Here is a 19877-nt window from a genome sequence, read left to right as displayed (position 1 = left end):
TTATCAGAGTTGCAAATACCTGCATTTGGCTCAGAGACCTATTGTGATACTTCCCAGTTGACAGTGAGGACTTCGGACTATCATCCTATCGCATGTTGTCCCATCATCTATTCCACAAAGAAGGAGTGTCTGTTTCCTCAGTGGCAGAACTGGGTGGCACCTTTCCACTATTAAGGAGTGTGGGCTGCACTAACTCAAGCTTTGGAAGCATTTCCCAATTTTCAAGTTCTAATCAGAGTGGGATTGCCAGATCCATCAGATTGATTTGGATAGGTACATGGACAGGAAAGGTTTAGAGGGAAATGGGCTAAACATGGGCAAATGGGAACTAGCTTAGATGGGACATCTTGATCGGCATTGTCGAGTTGGGCCAAAGAGCTCGTTTCCATGCTGTATGGCTCTATAACTCACGATATCCTGGTAATATTTAGCTTCCAGACACTTCCAGATGATGTGAGCTTGACCCAAAAATCTCATGCCTTCTTTTGATGTCTGTGGCGTAGGTGCCTCCCAGTTCTATTTGAAGTGTACAATAGGCAGCTAGAAGTCTGTTGTAAAATGCCTTCTGCCCATCCACCTTGTGCACACAGCTGAAATGCTTCCAATGGGACCTAATATTCCACATTTAAACATCGAAGGAAAATACAGAAAGGTTTTCTTTGAGTTTTCATTAGGTAAAGCAGATACAATGACACATATGAGAAGAGAGCACATTGACTTGCTCTAGAGCATCTATAGTTAATCCCTACATCTGTGACTACAAGGAGCAAAACATACAAAGGCATCCAGAAAAAGAAGTAGGCGTTATCAACCATATCAACATTGATTATTCTGATACCATGACTTGAAATGTTATTATTCTGCTTGTCTGACCTTTTGTTCACTGCAATATGACCTCTAACTCCCTGCTGCTCTTAAAAACCTGCACATGCTATTTGTATAAATCTGTTCATTAAGGTTTGCATTTTCAACAGAAGCACATGGATCAATCATGATCTGAACACTCTAAAGGGCTACTAATCATACAACAATGGCCTTGAAAACTAATCTACTGTATAAAATAACAATTTTGCACTTAATCGGCAGTTAAATGTTCACTGACCAACAGAACCTCCAATTTACCTGTGCAAGAACTTGGTCCAACCACTTGGCGTGATGTTGCGGATTTGAGTGCAGCCACTTCATAGCAGCATTATACACTTGCTTTTCTTTTTCCACATTCAGATCACTGGATGAAAGAAGTGCAATGAGGTGCCTTGGTGAAACATTTATAAAGTCTTCACATTCTACTACTTCGTTAAAATGTTCGCAAGCATACTTATCAGCCATGCTCATCAAGTCAACGCGATTGTGACTCTCAGCAAATGACCGGACTGCTAGGCAGTTTGACGGGTGAAAATGAGCTTTCATGTATTCACAGCATGCCTTGGCCACAAGCTCTACCTGCAGAATGCATGCCGCATACAGAAGAGGTTGCACGTTGTCCACAGTAAGTTTAATCCTCGAGCAATAAGCAAACTTCACAAGGTCATCCATTGCATTGCCGTCAAAATCTTTAATCTCGATCAAGTCCTGTTTGGCTTCAGCCATTTCAGAAAGAAACATTGCCTTAAAGTATGGAATCACGCACGCCAGCACCAATTTGTGGCACGGGATTAGTTTGGGCCCAACCTAATAGAAAACGGAAAATAAAACATTGCTTAGTAACACAATTTAAAATTAATCCAAATCAACAAAGGCTACTTAAGAAAATTACTATTTCTACTAAATTGGGATTATCAATTACGGCAGATTACTTGTTTTATGTGATGCACATTTAACAACAAATTATACTGTGAGTAGATTAACCTAATTTGAATGTTTTGTTCAAAATTGAATCAGATAAATGACATGTGATCTGTGTACATTATTAATGGGATCCTGCGACTGCAAAGTCAAAACATTAATTCATATAATTGTATTCATTATGGAGATTAATATTAAAATATACACAGCAGAATTCATTAGTAACGCCAGCATTTGTAAACTACATTAACAATTAGAGTGGATGTACTAAGTCACCACATACATTTACCGCTATTGAAGAAAGGAGACCAATGGTTGAAGAAAAACTTTAACCTGATCTATTACTAGTTAGTTATCCATTACTTTCATTACTGATAATATTTGAAATAATGCTGCCCAGGAGAGAGAGAGCCAGGCATTATCAGGCTATGTGCCACAAATTATACCAACTCTGAATGTTTAACAAGGGCGAGCTTGGACAATTTTATCTTATGGAATTGATCCACCAGAAAATCTCCACATCGATGAAGTTAACAAACATGAATGAACCTTGGAGACTGTCCAAAGGAACTGCTGCAGTGATATATTGGAGCTCACATGATAGACCTCCAACATCCACAACCAGGTTCTTTCTAACCAAATAGGACTCTATCTAATGGAGAAGTTTCCTTTTGATTCACATCGACTTCAGTTTTACATAAAGGCAACATTTGACTGAATGAGGGGTCCTCGATTCCCCGTTCAGTCACATTCTGCCTTGATGTCAAGGACAGTCGCTCTCACCAGAATTCAATAATTTTGTCCAAATGTGAATCGTCTCTGATGAGGTGCTGGTGAAACCCAAACTGAGCCTCAGTGAGCAAGGCAACGGGCAAGTTCCTCTTGAAACACCACAAATAGCATCACCTTGCTATGGTGCAGTGACTGGGCCAATTAGATATTTCATTCACGATTCACTTTGGTAACTCTCACATTGCCAGGTAGATCGCAATTTATTTTAGCTGTATTGGAATAGCAAGATCCAAGTCCAATCTTTAATCTCAAATGAGAACGTGGAAGCTGCTTTCCATACTCTCAAAACAGTACATTTGTAGGAGAGTGATTGTATATATTTATATATGCTGACGTAAGGTTTCCTTGGATACAATGGGGCAATAGGATTCAGATATAACCTAGAATGCAGAGCTGCTGGACATTGGCAAAAGGAATAAAAATATAGCTGGAGGCAATTGCACCAAAGACATGTGGGTGAGAAAATTAACCCTGGTAGTCCATCAAGTAGATGGTGTAGGGCAAAGATGTTCTCACAGCAGCACATACATAGTAAAACAATTGAGTGGGAAGTGAAAATATATTTCCCAACATTTTTACAGATTGGGATTAGGGAGGTGACATATCTAGGGTCATCTGAACAAGCAACAATGTCGCCCCTAACCTACTTCGGTGATGACATTTAGTACAACTGTTACATATTACTCCAACATGCATGAACTTTGTAATGTTGGGTATTAAAACCATTGCAGAATATTCCTGCAGCTCAGTATTTTCTACATGTTTAACACGCGAATTGTTGCAAAAACATGCAAGAAAATGCTCCGCACATCAGGAAACGTCTGTCAAGACAGAAATAGGGTTCAACTTTCAAGTCAACCACCATTCCGCATGAAACTAAATTCATTAAGAATTCTGTTTCCCTCATCACATGATGTGGTAACTGACCTGCTGAGATGCCCCACACTTTTCTTTTAAGTTCAGATTTCCAGCATCTACAGTATTTTACTTTCACACTGGTGAATTGTTGATAGCTAGCCCACTAAACCCCACTGAATCTTACAATCCAAATGACAATGTATGTGGACACTTTACATCAGCTACTCACAGACAAAGGGCGGCATTCTTCTCACCTTCAGTGTTACGTCGCACAGTTCTTTGCCCTCATAGAACTGATAGAGAGCACGGTGATATTCCTTCCAAGCTTCTTCTGCTTCAAAAATAAAACAATCATCTGCCTCAGCGTCATGGTCAATGGAGCTAATGGGAGGCTTCCTGCTCCTTTGCTGATGATTCTTCAAATTCTCTGGTATCATATCACTTGAAGCCATTTCTTTATATGTTGTGTCACCTCCAAGCACCTAACTGATATCTTCAACACATTACTGTTTGTCGATCTAAAATCGTGCTAGTGTATACAAATGTATCCCTTCCTGCAAAAAAAATAACAGCATCAATTATTTAGTCATTTCTCAAACCGACTTCCAACACTGTTTTCACCTGTGAAAAAAATACTGAAAGCTCTTAGTTGTGAAATTAACACTGAATACTGATTTTAACTATAGTGTGTGTTTTTGCTTTACTGAGATGCATTTAATATTCCAAAGAAAATGTGGCTATGTATTTCTAACATCAGATTCAATAACTGAGATTTCCAGACTCTTGGAGATTAATGAAATCATCAGATTTACCGTGGTATTATTTCTATAAACTGCAATAAATATTTCCTTCAATACAAAATAGGTCATCCTTCTCACAGATGATGCACTCTTTTGAAAACAAATATCAGGCCATAGCAGGAAAGCAATTCTCTATGACTTCAATGAATAATTCTTTAAGGTAGACAAAAATGCTGGAGAAACTCAGCGGGTGCGGCAGCATCTATGGAGTGAAGGAAATAGGCAACTTTTCGGGCCGAAACCCCTCTTCAGACTCAATTAAAGAATCATTCTTTAAGCCGCCTCTTGAAGAATAAATGTAAAGAAAGATCAATTTGAAAGTCTTCCAACATGAAAACTATTGACATCCATTTCTCAACAAGAAATTAAAGGTTTACTTCATTTTAAATCCATTAGAACCAACTTCACACACAAAGAAAAATCGAACAAAGAAAAATTGAATTTCTTTTGCTCAAAACAAACCAAGGGAAGAAGCAAGAAAGGGACAAGTTAAAGCAGGGAACTTTTAATAAAAGATAGCTGACAATGTAAAGGATTTCTCACTCACTAAATATGTCCATTTAGCCCAATGCTCCCAGCAGAGCAATCTCATCAGTTTCATTCTCTATTTCCTTGTAGCCCTCCAAGTTATTTTCTCATCATCTCTTGTTTTAGATTTGTTTGTCATTCTACACCAATGGGTACTCTACAGAGGCCAATTAATCTCCCAGCTCACACATGTGGTTGCAGGAAGGTGTGAAAGCCACACACAGCACCTGGAGTCAAGGTTGAACCCAGATAGCTACAGCCGTGAGGCAGCAGCACTAACTAGTGCATACCACTGCAGCTTCACCATGCCAGAGGAAGAGAAAACAATAAAGTACATGTATAATAGAAAGAGAAACAAACCATTGATACTCTATCCTGACCCGCTGAATTACTCCAGCTTTTTGTGTCTATCTGTGGTTTAAACCAGCATCTGCAGTTCCTTCCTACACGTCGATACTCTAACCAGGAAGGAACTTAGGTTAGGTTCCTTAATTTTGATAAAGGTTAGGTGTCTGTCTATGTTAGGTTTCTTCATTTCAGTTGTCACAATAGACTAGGCATATCCTGAACTGAAACGTCACCCATCCTTTCGTTCGAGAGATGCTGCCTGACCCGCTGAGTTACTCCAGCATGTTGTGTCTATCTTGGTATAAATCAGCACCTGTAGTTCCTCGTTTCTACTTCCATATTTATTTTTTCATTGATCAGAGTTAATTAGGAAGGATTGCACACATGAGAAACTATAAATAGAAACTGAACGAATCTGCTACCCTTAACTTGTACAATCCTGGTCTAAACAAACCTGGGAATCAGTGTTCTTCCCAAGAACCACCGACCAGAAAAAAAATGCAATGGAATAAACCTTTATAGGCACTAGGAATCTCTGTACACTGTTCGTGCACCTTGAACAAAATAATCTCTATTTAAAAAAATCTATGCTAGAACACTAAATCAGATCATCTCACACACACACACACACCCACCCACACTCACTCACTGCGGCCATCGCCACCGCTGATCTTCACTGTCTCCCCGGGGCCACCGATGCTGCTGCCGTCCACCGGCCACCAGCGAGCCAGAGCCGTCACCTCACCAGACTTCCAGACTCAGCACTAGTGCTTTTTGCTTCCCCCCACCCCCCCCCCTTACAGGGAACTTCAGTAGTGATGGGTCTTCCCCGACCACACACCCGCTACAGAAGTGCTGGAGCGGCACTCCGGTGAGCTCCAGCACCACTGCATCCCTGGGTATTAGTCACGTACAACTAATGGTAACCCGTCAGCAGCTGCACACAAACCCTCAACTTGATAGCCTATGACAAACTGAGGTGTAAGTTCCCGCACTACCGCAGAACCCGCTAAATAGCCCGCCGCACGGAATGTGTTAAGAGCTTGCTGCAGGCCGGATAACATCTCGTGGCGGGCCGGATGTGGCCAGCGGGCCATAGTTTGGAGACCCCTGATCTAGATGAAATGAGCTGGAGCATACTAAGTTCATAACTCATAGGAGCAGAATTAGGCCATTCGGCCCATCGAGTCTACTCGCCATTCAATAGAAACATAGACATAGAAACATAGAAATTAGGTGCAGGAGTAGGCCATTCGGCCCTTCGAGCCTGCACCGCCATTCAATATGATCATGGCTGATCATCCAACTCGGTATCCTGTACCTGCCTTCTCTCCATACCCCCTGATCCCCTTAGTCACAAGGGCCACATCTAACTCCCTCTTAAATATAGCCAATGAACTGGCCTCAACTACCCTCTGTGGCAGAGAGTTCCAGAGATTCACCACTCTCTGTGTGAAAAAAGTTCTTCTCATCTCGGTTTTAAAGGATTTCCCCCTTATCCTTTATGGCTGATATACTTTCCTTCTCAACTCCATTCCTCTGCCTTCTCCCCACAACTCTTGATGCCCTTACCAATCAAGTATCTATCAATCTCCACCTTAAAAACATACCCATTGATGGGTAGAGAAACAGTGTGACTGCCGTTCATCCACTCACTACCTCCTCCCCTAGAATCTCTCACTCTGACCCTGCAACGCTACACACCATCTCCCCAGCTCCATCAGCTTATGCCTACATTCCAACTGAGTCACTCGCATTGCCCGAGTTTGCAACCTCTCCACCAAAGCCACTGAACTCCACTGCTGCATTCAGAACCACCCTCTCGCCCTTGGGCTACTTCATCTGGACTCCACGGGATTCCTTGCCTCACGGTGCCACCCCATAGCCTTTACTATGGCAATAAGAGCTTATGCATCAGGTTTACACAAATTTTGGAGTAGCTCAGCGGGACAGGCAGCATCTCTGGAGGGAAGGAATCAGTGACGTTTCGGGTCGTGGCACTCCATCAGACTGATGTCAGGGGAGTTAGCGGGACAGAGATAAAATGTAGTCGGAGACAGTAAGACTAGTGGGAGAACTGGGAAGGGGCAGGGGAACCGCAGGAGATGCAACACCTCTCCCTTCGACCATCCAAGGACCTCGACAGTCTTTCCAGGTGAGGCAGAGGTTCACTTGCACCTCCTCTAACCTCATCTAATGTATCTGCTGTTCTTGGTATCAGCTTCTGTACATCGGCGAGACCAAGCGCAGGCTCGGCGATCGTTTCACTGAACACCTCCGCAGAGTCTGCCTTAATCTACCCGATCTCCCAGAGGCAGATGTTGCATCTTGTGCGGTTGTAGAGGAAAGTACCTGGGGAGGTAGTACATCCATGGATAACAAGGGAAATCAGGGATAGTATCAAAGCGAAGGATGATGCGTACAAATTAGCCAGAAAAAGCAGCATACCGGAGGACTGGGAGAAATTCAAAGACCAGCAGAGGAGGACGAAGGGCTTAATTAGGAAAGGAAAAATAGATTATGAAAGAAAACTGGCAGGGAACATAAAAAATGACTGCAAACGTTTTTATAGATATGTGAAAAGAAAGAGATTAGTTAAAACAAATGTAGGTCCCTTGCAGTCAGAAACAGGTGAGTTGATCATGGGGAACAAGGATATGGCGGACCAATTGAATAACTACTTTGGTTCCGTCTTCACTAAGGAAGACATAAATAATTTGCCGGAAATAGCAGGGGACCGCGGGTCAAAGGAGTTGGAGGAATTGAGTGAAATCCAGGTTAGCCGGGAAGTGGTGTTAGGTAAATTGAATGGATTAAAGGCCGATAAATCCCCAGGGCCAGATAGGCTGCATCCCAGAGTACTTAAGGAAGTAGCTCCAGAAATAGTGGATGCATTAGTAATAATCTTTCAAAACTCTTTAGATTCTGGAGTAGTTCCTGAAGATTGGCGGGTAGCAAACGTAACCCCACTTTTTAAGAAGGGAGGGAGAGAGAAAATGGGGAATTACAGACCAGTTAGTCTAACATCGGTAGTGGGGAAACTGCTAGAGTCAGTTATTAAAGATGGGATAGCAGCACATTTGGAAAGTGGTGAAATCATTGGCCAAAGTCAGCATGGATTTACGAAAGGTAAATCATGTCTGACGAATCTTATAGAATTTTTCGAGGATGTAACTAGTAGCGTGGATAGGGGAGAACCAGTGGATGTGGTGTATCTGGACTTCCAGAAGGCTTTCGACAAGGTCCCACATAAGAGATTAGTATACAAACGTAAAGCACAAGGCATTGGGGGTTCAGTATTGATATGGATAGAGAACTGGCTGGCAAACAGGAAGCAAAGAGTAGGAGTAAACGGGTCCTTTTCACAATGGCAGGCAGTGACTAGTGGGGTGCCGCAAGGCTCAGTACTGGGACCCCAGCTATTTACAATATATATTAATGATCTGGATGAGGGAATTGAAGGCAATATCTCCACGTTTGCGGATGACACTAAGCTGGGGGGGCAGTGTTAGCTGTGAGGAGGATGCTAGGAGACTGCAGGGTGACTTGGATAGGCTGGGTGAGTGGGCAAATGTTTGGCAGATGCAGTATAATGTGGATAAATGTGAGGTTATCCATTTTGGTGGCAAAAACAGGAAAGCAGACTATTATCTAAATGGTGGCCGATTGGGAAAGGGGGAGATGCAGTGAGACCTGGGTGTCATGGTACACCAGTCATTGAAGGTAGGCATGCAGGTGCAGCAGGCAGTAAAGAAAGTGAATGGTATGTTAGCTTTCATTGCAAAAGGATTTGAGTATAGGAGCAGAGAGGTTCTACTGCAGTTGTACAGGGTCTTGGTGAGACCACACCTGGAGTATTGCGTACAGTTTTTGGTCTCCAAATCTGAGGAAGGACATTATTGCCATAGAGGGAGTGCAGAGACGGTTCACCAGACTGATTCCTGGGATGTCAGGACTGTCTTATGAAGAAAGACTGGATAGACTTGGTTTATACTCTCTAGAATTTAGAAGATTGAGAGGGGATCTTATAGAAACTTACAAAATTCTTAAGGGGTTGGACAGGCTAGATGCAGGAAGATTGTTCCTGATGTTAGGGAAGTCCAGGACAAGGGGTCACAGCTTAAGGATAAAGGGGAAATCCTTTAAAACCGAGATGAGAAGAACTTTTTTCACGCAGAGGGTGGTGAATCTCTGGAACTCTCTGCCACAGAGGGTAGTTGAGGCCAGTTCATTGGCTATATTTAAGAGGGAGTTAGATGTGGCCCTTGTGGCTAAGGGGATCAGGGGGTATGGAGAGAAGGCAGGTACGGGATACTGAGTTGGATGATCAGCCATGATCATATTGAATGGCGGTGCAGGCTCGAAGGGCCGAATGGCCTACTCCTGCACCTAATTTCTATGTTTCTATGAGGGAGTGGTTTGGGTGGGAAGGGAAGAGTTGATCAGAGAGTTGTGGAGGGAAATTAGTTGTGAGGCTGAGGTACCGCTTGGGTAGCTTATACCCCAGCAGTATGAACATTGACTTCACTAAATTCACATTGCCCTTGCTTTCCCTCTCACTCCATTCCCTCCCCCTTCCCAGTTCTTCCACATTCTTACTGTCTATGACTACATTCTATCTCTGTCCCACCCACTCCCCTGAAATCAGGCTGAAGAAGGGTCTCGACCTGAAACGTCACCCATTCCTTCTCTCCAGAGATGTTGCCTGTCGCGCTGAATTACTCCAGCATGTTGTGTCTACCTTCGATTTAAACCAGCATCTGCCGTTCTTTCTTACAGCTTATGCATCAGGTTAACGGTTTCCCCAATTCAAGATCAAGGAATGGCATTTGTCATCGTGCCCCACTATAAGCTATGGCCCCCAGAATTTCCCAGGTATTATCGGGAAAGGGAATCGAGCTATGTGCATCCGCTCCGATATGTTGGGGCGAGTGGGGGTATCGACAATAACCCGCGAGATCCGAACCACCCACCAGCCAGATCAAGCGCCTCCTACCCACCTGTGGCAGTCTGCTGATCCCATTTCCAACACTTCAGCCATCTCCCACCCCACGCAAGTCGCAGCCAGAAACAAAATCACCTTTCACCCCATTAGGGATTGCCTTTGAAAAGACATTGCGGCAACCTGAACCAAAGCAGGACCTCTCCAGACAAATTGCCCGGGAAGTCGCTGAGGACGGAGCCTGCCGCATTCCCATTGAGGGAAATATTAGGACGAGCATTGCAAATACATCAGGCATCGAGTTCAGAAATAGAATCGATGCCGATTCAGAACACCGCCTGCGAGTTTAGTCTTTATCCGAATATTTAACAGCCATTCTATTCCCGAAGTCTAAAATAATCCCAATTGGGTCACCAGTCTAAATATCACAATGCACTAGTTTGTTCGTCGATTTAAAAACATCGAAACTAACTTAAACTCCGTGTCACAGTCCTTACATTCTCACGCATACCTTTCCCTGGTCGGTTTCTGCAGCCGTTATTGGCAGATGTAGGAACTTGGGCGAGCAGCCAAGAGATCAGCTTTGGCTATTTCCCCCTCGCTTCGCTGCCCGTCCCGTCCCGTCCCCTGGGGAGGCTTTCTTTGCAATGCTGGCTGGAGCCCACAGCACTCACTGCGAACACTTCCGGGTTGGCCTGGCGGTGTGGGTGAGACCAAAGATCTTATAGGATCTGTGGTGAGACTGAGAGCCGGTCTGTTCCGGGTAGGTTTGCAGGCTGTCCCTCTCCCACCCTCATTCCCTTTCCCTCTCCTTCTGGCCCGCAACCGGCACGCGCCTCATCCCGGGAAACGTTCCAACTGCGGGCGGGAGATCCTGGCCCCGGGGAACATTCCAATCCCAGCGCGCGCGCGCCCGCTCTGCACTCGGATCCATCCCTCCCACCAACACCATGAACGCACAACGCTGCGGGAGACGCAACACACTGTTCTCTATTTCAAGAGAAGAGTCAAGAATGTTTTATTGTCATATGTCCCAGATGGGACAATTAAATTCTTACTAGCAGCAGCACAACAGAATATGTAAACATAGCACAGTAAACAATATAATAAACGAGAGAGAAAAGTCAGTCTGAAGAAGGGTTTCGGCCCGAAACGTTGCCTATTTCCTTCACTCCATAGATGCTGCTGCACCCGCTGAGTTTCTCCAGCTTTTTTGTGTACCTTAGAGTAAAGTTCAGTGTGTATATATGTATATATATATATAAATAGGGAGGTTGCACGACAGTCGGGTCACGACCCATGACCCGTACTGTTGCCACGCTACTCCGACTGGAGTACATTCGATGAACTGCAGGTAAGCACTGACCATTGTTTCCAGCGAAGGTACACAAAAATGCTGGAGAAACTCAGCGGGTGCAGCAGCATCTATGGAGCGAAGGAAATAGGTGACGTTTCGGGCCGAAACCCTTCTTCAGACTGATGGGGGATGGGGGGGAGGAGGAGGAGCCCGAGGGCGGGGGGATGGGAGGAGACAGCTCGAGGGTTAAGGAAGGGGAGGAGACAGCAAGGGCTAGCAAAATTGGGAGAATTCAATGTTCTTGCCATCCGGACGCAAGCAACCCAGGCGGAATATGAGGTGCTGTTCCTCCAATTTCCGGTGTTGCTCACTCTGGCAATGGAGGAGACCCAGGACAGAGAGGTCGGATTGGGAATGGGAGGGGGAGTTGAAGTGCTGAGCCACCGGGAGTTCAGGTAGGTTATTGCGGACTGAGCAGAGGTGTTCGGCCCAACCTCCGCTTAGACTCACCGATGTAAATCAGCTGACATCTAGAGCAGCGGATGCAGTAGATGAGGTTGGAGGAGATACAGGTGAGCCTTTGTCGCACCTGGAACGATTGCTTGGGTCCTTGAATGGAGTCGAGGGGGGAGGTGAAGGGACAGGTGTTGCATTTCTTGCTTACTTCAGAATTCCAAAAGTGAGGAGAAATGACGGTAGATAGAAGCGAGAACTGAAGGGACAACAACAGCCAAAGTGCTTGGTGAACGTTGGCCGTGCAGGTATTGAGATTTTAAAATATAGCGAATTATCGCGTTTGTTCACTGCATTTCATCAACAGTAAGGCATTATTTGTGTCTTTTCTTGATTCCTTTGGCATCTAAAAAATCTGGCGGTAAAATGTTAAAATCGGCCATGGTTCTCAAGTGGGTTTTTACATACAAAAAGAATACGCCTCTGAAACATAATCTATCATTAAAAAATCATAATGATAGAAAACGTACTTTTCCACGCACCACTCGTAAATCTAGAGATTATTTTAATGATAAATTTAGCTACAGAAGCATTTTCTTTTTGCATGTAAAAACCCACTTCAGAACCATGGGCGATTTTAAAATTTTACAGCCAGATTTATCACTTCTGATAATTTAGATACCAAATAAATAAAGAAAAAACATACATAATGCCTTACTGTTGATGAAATGCTGTGAGCAAATGCGATAATTCCCAATATTTTCCAATTTGATATCTGCACGGCCAATGTTCGCCAAGCACTTTAGCTGTTGTTGTCCCTTCAGCTCTCGCATCTTAATTTCTCTTCACTTTTGGAATTCTGAAGTAGGATAGATGTCTCTCTCACTTACCCCGACTTCCACAATTTTTTACAGCGCAAAAATTCACCATTTTGACGTTTTTTAACAGGTAGGAAAGTACGCGTTTCGTGTATTAACAACATAAATTAGAAGCTGCGATGTCCTCCAGATGGATTGAGCGGTTCCATGTGTCAAGCCCTTTGACCCGGTGACCTTATGTGCAACCCCCCCTATACTCACAAATACACTTATACAATGCCTTCCATAATGTTTGGGACAAAGACCCATCATTTATTTATTTGCTTCTGTACTTCACAATTTGAATAGAAAAAAAATCACATGTGGTTAAAGTGCACATTGTCAAATTCTATTCAAAGGTTTTTATACATTTTGTTTTCACCATGTAGAAATTTCAGCTGTATTTATACATACGCCCCCCCCCCCCCCCCCCCCCCCCCCCCCCCCAATCAGTCTTTCCATCACATTTGGAAACTTTTATTGCTGTTTATCAATTATCAACATGAGGCCCATCGTGCCAATGAAAGTCAAATAAGCCATTATGAGACTGAGAAACAACAATAAAACTGTTAGAGACATCAGCCAAACCTTAGGCTTATTAAAATCAATTGTTTGGAACATAATGAAAACCACTGGTTAGCTGCAAAAATAGGATGGCCAGGTTACAGTTTGCCAAGAAGTACTTAAAAGAGCAACCACAGTTCTGGAAAAAGGTATTGTGGACAGATGATACGAAGATTAACTTGTATAAGAATGATGGCAAGAGCAAAGTATGGAGGAGAGAAGGAACTGCCCCAGATCCAAAGCATACCGCCTCATCTGTGAAACATGGTGGTGGGGGTGTTATGGCCTGGGCAAGTATGGCTGCTGAAGGTACTGGCTCACTTATCTTCATTGATGATACAACTGCTGATGGTAGTAGCATAATGAATTCTGAAGTGTATAGACACATCCTATCTGCTCAAGTTCAAACAAATGCCTCAAAACTCATTGGCTGGCAGTTCTTTCTACAACAAGACAATGATCCCAAACATACTGCTAAAGCAACAAAGGAGTTTTTGAAAGCTAAAAAATGCTTGAGTAGCCAAGTCAATCACCAAATCTGAACCCAATTGTACAGGCCTTTTATATGCTGAAGAGAAAACTGAAAGGGACTTGTCCCCAAAACAAGCATAAGCTAAAGATGGCTGCAATACAGGCCTAGTAGCGCATCACCAGAGAAGACACCCAGCAACTGGTGATGTCCATGAATCGCAGACTTCAAGCGGTCGTTGCATGCAAAGGATATGCAACAAAATACTAAACATGACTACTTTCATTTACATGACATTGCTGTGTCCCAAACATTATGGTGCCCTGAAATGGGGGACTATGTATTAACACTGCTGTCATTTCTACATGGTGAAACCAAAATGTATAAAAATGGCCTTTATTAAAATCTGACAATGTGCACTTTAACCACATGTGATGTTTTTCTATTACAAATCGTGGGTTTTTCTATTACAAATCTCAAATTGTGGAGTACAGAGGGGAAATAAATAAATGATGGGTCTTTGTCCCAAACATTATGGAAGGCACTGTATATAGCTCATATATATACATGCACACATATGTATGCAAAAAATACAATAATAGTGTAATAATAACAATAATAGTCTATGTAGTTCGGAGCTTATGAGAGGTTGCAGTCTTTAATAGCCGAATGGCTGTAGGGAAGCTGTACCTGAACCTGGACATTACGGTTTTCAGGCTCCTGTACCTTCTTCCCGATGGCAGGGGTGAAATGAATGTGTGGCCAGGGTGGTGTGGTTCTCTGATTATGCTGGCTGGCTTTTTGAGGCAGTGATTTCCGTAAATCCCTTCGATGGTGGAGAGGTCAGAGCTGGTGATGGACTGGGCATTGTTCACAATGTTTTGCATGATGCAACCAATCAATATGCTCTCTACTGTACACTTGTAGAAGTTCATGAGAATCCTCTTTGACATACCAAATTTCCGTAATCTTCTCAGGAAATAGAGGCATTGATGTTCTTTCTTTGTATTTGCATCAGTGTGCTGGGTCCAGGAAAGATCTTCGGTGCTCCCGGACTGATTGTTATTGAGGAAGACGTGTTTTTCTGCCAATTCGGACTTCTGTGGTCTGTGGAAGTTGAGGATCCAATTGCAGAGGAATGCGCAGAGACCCAGCTCCGTGAGCTTGGTAACCAGCTTTTTTTTAAAATGTTTAATCAAAAATATTTATTCAAATATTAAAATAATATATACCGTACAGTAAAAAACAAAACAGAACCCACCGCCATAGTACACGACAAACTATTATACAACTATCTTACACTCCTTGTCAAGGATGCATTCAACCCCTCGCGGTGCCCAACGGTCCCCGAAATCCCGCAGGGCGCCTGTGGACAGCGCGTAGTCCCTCTCTAACACCACCCGAGCACGGATGTAACCCCGGAAAAGGACAGGCAGCCGGCTCCGGCAGAGCTCTCTTCCACCTGGTGCCGTGACACGCGGATGGCCAGCTTGGCCAGGCCCAGGAGCAACCCAACCAGGACATCCTCGGCCCTACCCTCTCCCTTACACACAGGGTGTCCGAAGATGAGGATGGTGGGTGAGAAGTACAGCCAGAAGGCAAGGAGCAGCCCCTTTAGATAGTGGAACAGGAGATGCAGCCTCACAAACTCCATATACACGTGGCACATAGACTCTATGTGCCAGCCCGTAAAAGTGGCAGGCAGCCGGCGAGTCTGTGAACCGGGAGAGAAACAGGTTGCAGGTGATGATGGTATTGAACGATGAGCTATAGTCTATAAACAACAGCATGACGTACAGTATGTGTTTTTATTGTCCAAGTGGTCCAGCGCAGAGGAAAGCCAGTGAGATCGCATCCCCCGTTCACCAGTTGTAGCGGTAGGCAAACTGTAGCGAGTCAAGGTTCTTGTTGAGGTAGGAGTTGATATGCTCCACAACCGACCTCTCATCACCACGGACGTTAGTGCCACGTTAGTCGTTGAGGCATGTCACCAATGACCAATCAAAACAAAATCTTCCAATGTCATCTCTTTGTAATAATCCCCACACAAAATTATCCAAAATTGAAATTAATTGGGGAAAGTGTTACTATATAAATCTACTCTAGACATTTTATTTTGTTCTGAGATTGTGTTAATTGCAGCTGATCACACTACTTGCACTGTTTGTGGAATTTGTTGTGAATTGTTACACTGTGATTTATCACTTGCCCAAACTTGTAAAAATGAAATATTTTGTGAGTGAAGCTTTAATTGAAGTGTTAAGTCAATACTACTATCGTAGCAGTCTTAGAAAGAATGGTGTGCTCTTTATGGAAATGTGTTTCTATTGCACTGTAGTCGCTCAAGAACAGGAGCTGGAACAGGAGCTGATTGCTTAGACCTTCAAACCTGCTCCAATATTAACCAAGATCAGGGATTATTTTACGCCAATACCACCATCCCACACGATCCTTAAATCCTCATAAAATCCAGGAATTAACTGAACCCTCCATTGAATCTCAAACACAGAGGATCAACGGTCCTCTGGGAAAGTAGATTCCAAAGATTCACAGCACCTTGAAGAAAGAAATGCTTGTGTACGTAACTAGCACCCAAGATATATTGTACTCTGGTATTTTAATGTAAGAGACCCGTCTCCCAATGTGGCACAAGTGTAATATACCAACTGATGTGTAATCAATACTATAAGCTGCTTTATGGTGACAAACCAATGCCCACTATCATAGTTTAGGGCTGTATTTGTATTTGGATCTGAGGCATAAGATCAGATCGGGTTCCACATAGTCTGTTCCTTGGCCTTGCATCACTGGCAATAACCAAGTAGCAAGCTGCAACAATGGAGACAGTGAATGCAAGCTGCATTGATGTATCCCATGGGCTGGACAAGGTCATAGGTCAAGTGTTTTGTGCCACAGTTCGAGCAAATCTACATTGTGTACTCATTAATTTCCTTCCTTAGGCAAGAAGACCAAAACTACACACGCTATTCCAGATGTATGCATTCCAATCCTATATAATCAAGGCAAAACTTATTTGTATGGTCAAATCCAAGTTAACATGCCATTTGTTTTCCTAATTGCTTCTTGTATCTATATGTTCATTATTCTTTTATAAGGACATTCAGCATCCCTCAGTCTCTTGCTGGTTAAAAATAATCTTCCTTTTCATAACAACGGAGTTAACTTCATATTTTCTGCACCATTCATCACACTTGCCCACTCACTTTATCCTTCTGCAGTCTTTTTGCATTCTGTTCAGCTTCCCACCTAACTTTGTATCTGCAGCAAATTTGGATGCTTTAAACTTGATCCACTCATCCAAGTCATTGTTAATAGATTGTAAAAATCGAGTCTCAAGTTTTTGTGCTATCACAGCCTGCCAACTGAAAATTAACTACTGTATTTTCTTTTAATTAACCAGTTGTCACTTCATGCTTGCATTAGTATCCTGGCTGCAGAACTGAAGACATTTGAGCCAGAACCAACTCTCGGCAAGCTGTTCAACAATGTGGAAAATTGCCCAGCTGTCTGCTCCATGAAAAGCAGCTGAGTGGTATCAAAAGGAACATATTATTAATCCACTGGCCCAAGCACAGTTTGCATTTCAAAGAGCCTCTTAACTGCAGATGTCAACATGAGACCAAAGAGTTGAATTCATGGTAAGGATGAATTTATCTTTTGTGGATGACCCATTGTCAGTCACTGACAGAAGCAGCCTGAATGCTTATCGGCGAACTTTAGGACCTGGAGGGGATAGTATGTTGGGCACTGCAGTGCTCTAGGTGGGGTTGCCAAAACATGTATCACTCATGATACAGTTGGGGAAATACCTGCTGGGTGGTCAAGCCCCTTGGGTTAACCCAGTTGTCAAACCTACTAAAAATTATGATGTTTCTGAATGTGCCTTGCAATCAAATACAAACAAAAAGTTCAGTTAACAAAATATTAAAAACTGCAATATAGATTCATGCATTATACCGAAATTGATGCAGGTCCTATCAGCAAATTCCACGATGAAAGTGCTGGAAATTGCCTCAGCTTCCTGTCAGTCTGTGAAGTACAGCATTAGAGGGCATTTGTGGAGAGGCAGAAGAGGAGAAGCGGGCAAATTCAGTTTCCACATCCGCTAATAGAGGAATCGAACCCGGGACGTGTGGAACGGCCAGCATTTCTTGGTAAATCTAGACCAGATGTTCCTGTGGCCTGCATTCTTTTTTTTTTAAATCAGCACCAAGGTCCTTCACAGCTTTGTACCATCCTAAGCAGTGCAGATTAATGCTTTGTGCAACATCATTTCTAAATATTGCGAATTCTGCTAAAAACAGTTATTAAATAAGAAATACAAAGTAAAATATATTTCCAATCTAATTTTAAACTGGATAACACTGATGATCTAATCCTGAAGCTGAGCAAATTATTAAAATATTTACTAATATAATCGCCAGTCTGCATGTTGCATTTTAATTGCAAATTATATTTTTATTAAGATTAAACTCACTTGAATATTTCCAGTTTTTCTTTAATACTGCACAGAGTAAGGTGCAGTATTAATGCAGTAAGGTTAGTGTTCGGATACTGCATTGTCTTTTTTGATTTTTTTTTAAAATACAGTCATTCAAATACGTTAACACTGCAACAATATTTGTTGCAAAGGGAAATGCCTTTGTGTCATGTTACAACGTAGTATTGATGCTGTTATCCATCTCTCTGTTTCGCTTGACCCAGAGTGCTTTCCTGGGGAAATAATAGTTCACACAGTCACACTCTCTTGCATTCCAAATTTAACGTCAGTGCTGAGCAGTTTCCACTTAGGACTAAGCTAAACTTGCCAAATAAAAATTAACCTGCCATGCTTTGGCCTGCCCAACCCCTGCAATCAGTCGGAACACAGGTCCTGACCTGAAACATCACTTATCTATGATCTCCAGGGATGTTGCTTGACCCGGTTACTTACTTCAGCATTTTGTGTCTCCCAAATAAAATACAACCTGATCTTAACTTGCAAACCTTATATTATTGCTGTCCTTTTCTGGTCCCGACTAGATATTTCAATTTAAATGAGGGTTCACATCTTAAAGGTAGATTATAATAACTCATAAAACAATACTAATAGTTTTTCAATACAATTCAGTTACGTATAAAGCAAGTTTTCTTTGGATTCAAAAATAAACACATGTACACATTTTAATCAACCTTCATCTTGAATGCATAAAATACTTTATTTTACAAGTTACCATATAAACAAAATCCATTGCGATTTACTATTATCCTCTATTTGATTCATCTTTTATTTATTCCGAGTTAGACAATGCACTGACGCAGAATCATTCCAGAGTTTCCAAAAACGATATCAGGTTGATGCAGATTATACATTCAGGTTGAGATTAAGCATACCTGCATTACTTACAACTTTATTTCCTTTATTTTTAAAAAAAGTTCTCCGAATACATCCAAATCCTTTGCAAATTTACTAACATTGTCATTAATACAGTCAACCACTGAAAAATGCTTGTAAAATCAAGTTTAATATAAAATCTTCTCAATTTCTGTGCAGTTTTCTGCTTACATAGAATGAACTAATCCACTAAATATTGCAGGAGAGAAAATCAAATAGATGCTCGATATTTCTAAGCGCACCCATATGATATTCTGCAGTCAAAGTTATTCATATATAAAGTAGAGATGAAAGAAAATAACTACTGAGTTCTTAGTTTAATCATTTATCTCTGAATTAAAAGTAAATGTTAATACTTTTGTTGTTAATAATAGTCTCTTATTTGTTTAGATGAACCATTTTAAGGATTCTGCTGGGAAATTGTAGGAATTTATATTTCACACTGTTACCATGGCCACAGACTTCTTCACCCACGTATCCTCATTAAGCTGGGAAAGCATGAAGCGAGCAACATCTCCCCGTGTCACTGCATTTGGAATGGGATTCCCATCCTGATCCGGAACAAAGTAGCCACCATAAGTTAACATTTCTTTATCTAGAGAAAAAAATGTTAAAGGATAAATAAATAAGAAACGGCGATTCATTTGCAGGCACTGTATCAGTGGAATGATTAAAAAAAAAGTAGACTAATGAAAGGCATAATGAGAAATTAGGATTGAAATCATTGATGCCATAGTATTTTTAAATACACACAATGTAGAACCCCTTTATGAAAGGATATGCACATGA

At 42.4% G+C, this 19877-nt stretch overlaps 2 protein-coding genes and 1 long non-coding RNA gene across 5 annotated transcripts in view; 1 reads left to right on the top strand and 2 right to left on the bottom strand.

The window, feature by feature from the left end:
- klhl8 (kelch-like family member 8) overlaps positions 1-11098 on the bottom strand; it is a 32661-nt gene extending 21563 nt beyond the window's left edge. Inside the window, exons 1-3 of the mRNA XM_055663772.1 lie at positions 10565-11098; positions 3690-3989; positions 1123-1671 (exon numbers count right to left, since the gene is read on the bottom strand). Coding sequence (XP_055519747.1) covers positions 1123-1671; positions 3690-3887 — 747 coding nt within the window. The 5' untranslated portion in view covers positions 3888-3989; positions 10565-11098. The remainder of the gene's footprint in view (positions 1-1122; positions 1672-3689; positions 3990-10564) is intronic.
- Positions 11099-11633: 535 nt separating this feature from the next.
- LOC129699815 (uncharacterized) lies at positions 11634-18895 on the top strand. The gene is made up of 4 exons (XR_008723943.1): positions 11634-11922; positions 14712-14860; positions 17115-17352; positions 17686-18895. It is a non-coding gene; the product is annotated as an uncharacterized LOC129699815 (long non-coding RNA).
- LOC129699805 (flavin reductase (NADPH)-like) overlaps positions 18892-19877 on the bottom strand; it is a 32078-nt gene continuing 31092 nt past the window's right edge. For all 3 annotated transcript variants that reach the window (XM_055639915.1, XM_055639926.1, XM_055639905.1), the window contains one exon: positions 18892-19683. In XM_055639915.1, the coding sequence (XP_055495890.1) occupies positions 19526-19683 (158 nt within the window). In that variant the 3' untranslated portion in view covers positions 18892-19525. The remainder of the gene's footprint in view (positions 19684-19877) is intronic.

This window comes from Leucoraja erinacea, chromosome 1, assembly GCF_028641065.1.
Source record: "Leucoraja erinacea ecotype New England chromosome 1, Leri_hhj_1, whole genome shotgun sequence".
Lineage (NCBI taxonomy): Eukaryota > Metazoa > Chordata > Chondrichthyes > Rajiformes > Rajidae > Leucoraja > Leucoraja erinaceus.
Note: the sequence above shows the minus strand (reverse complement) of the source record. Positions and strands in the feature narration are given on the sequence as shown.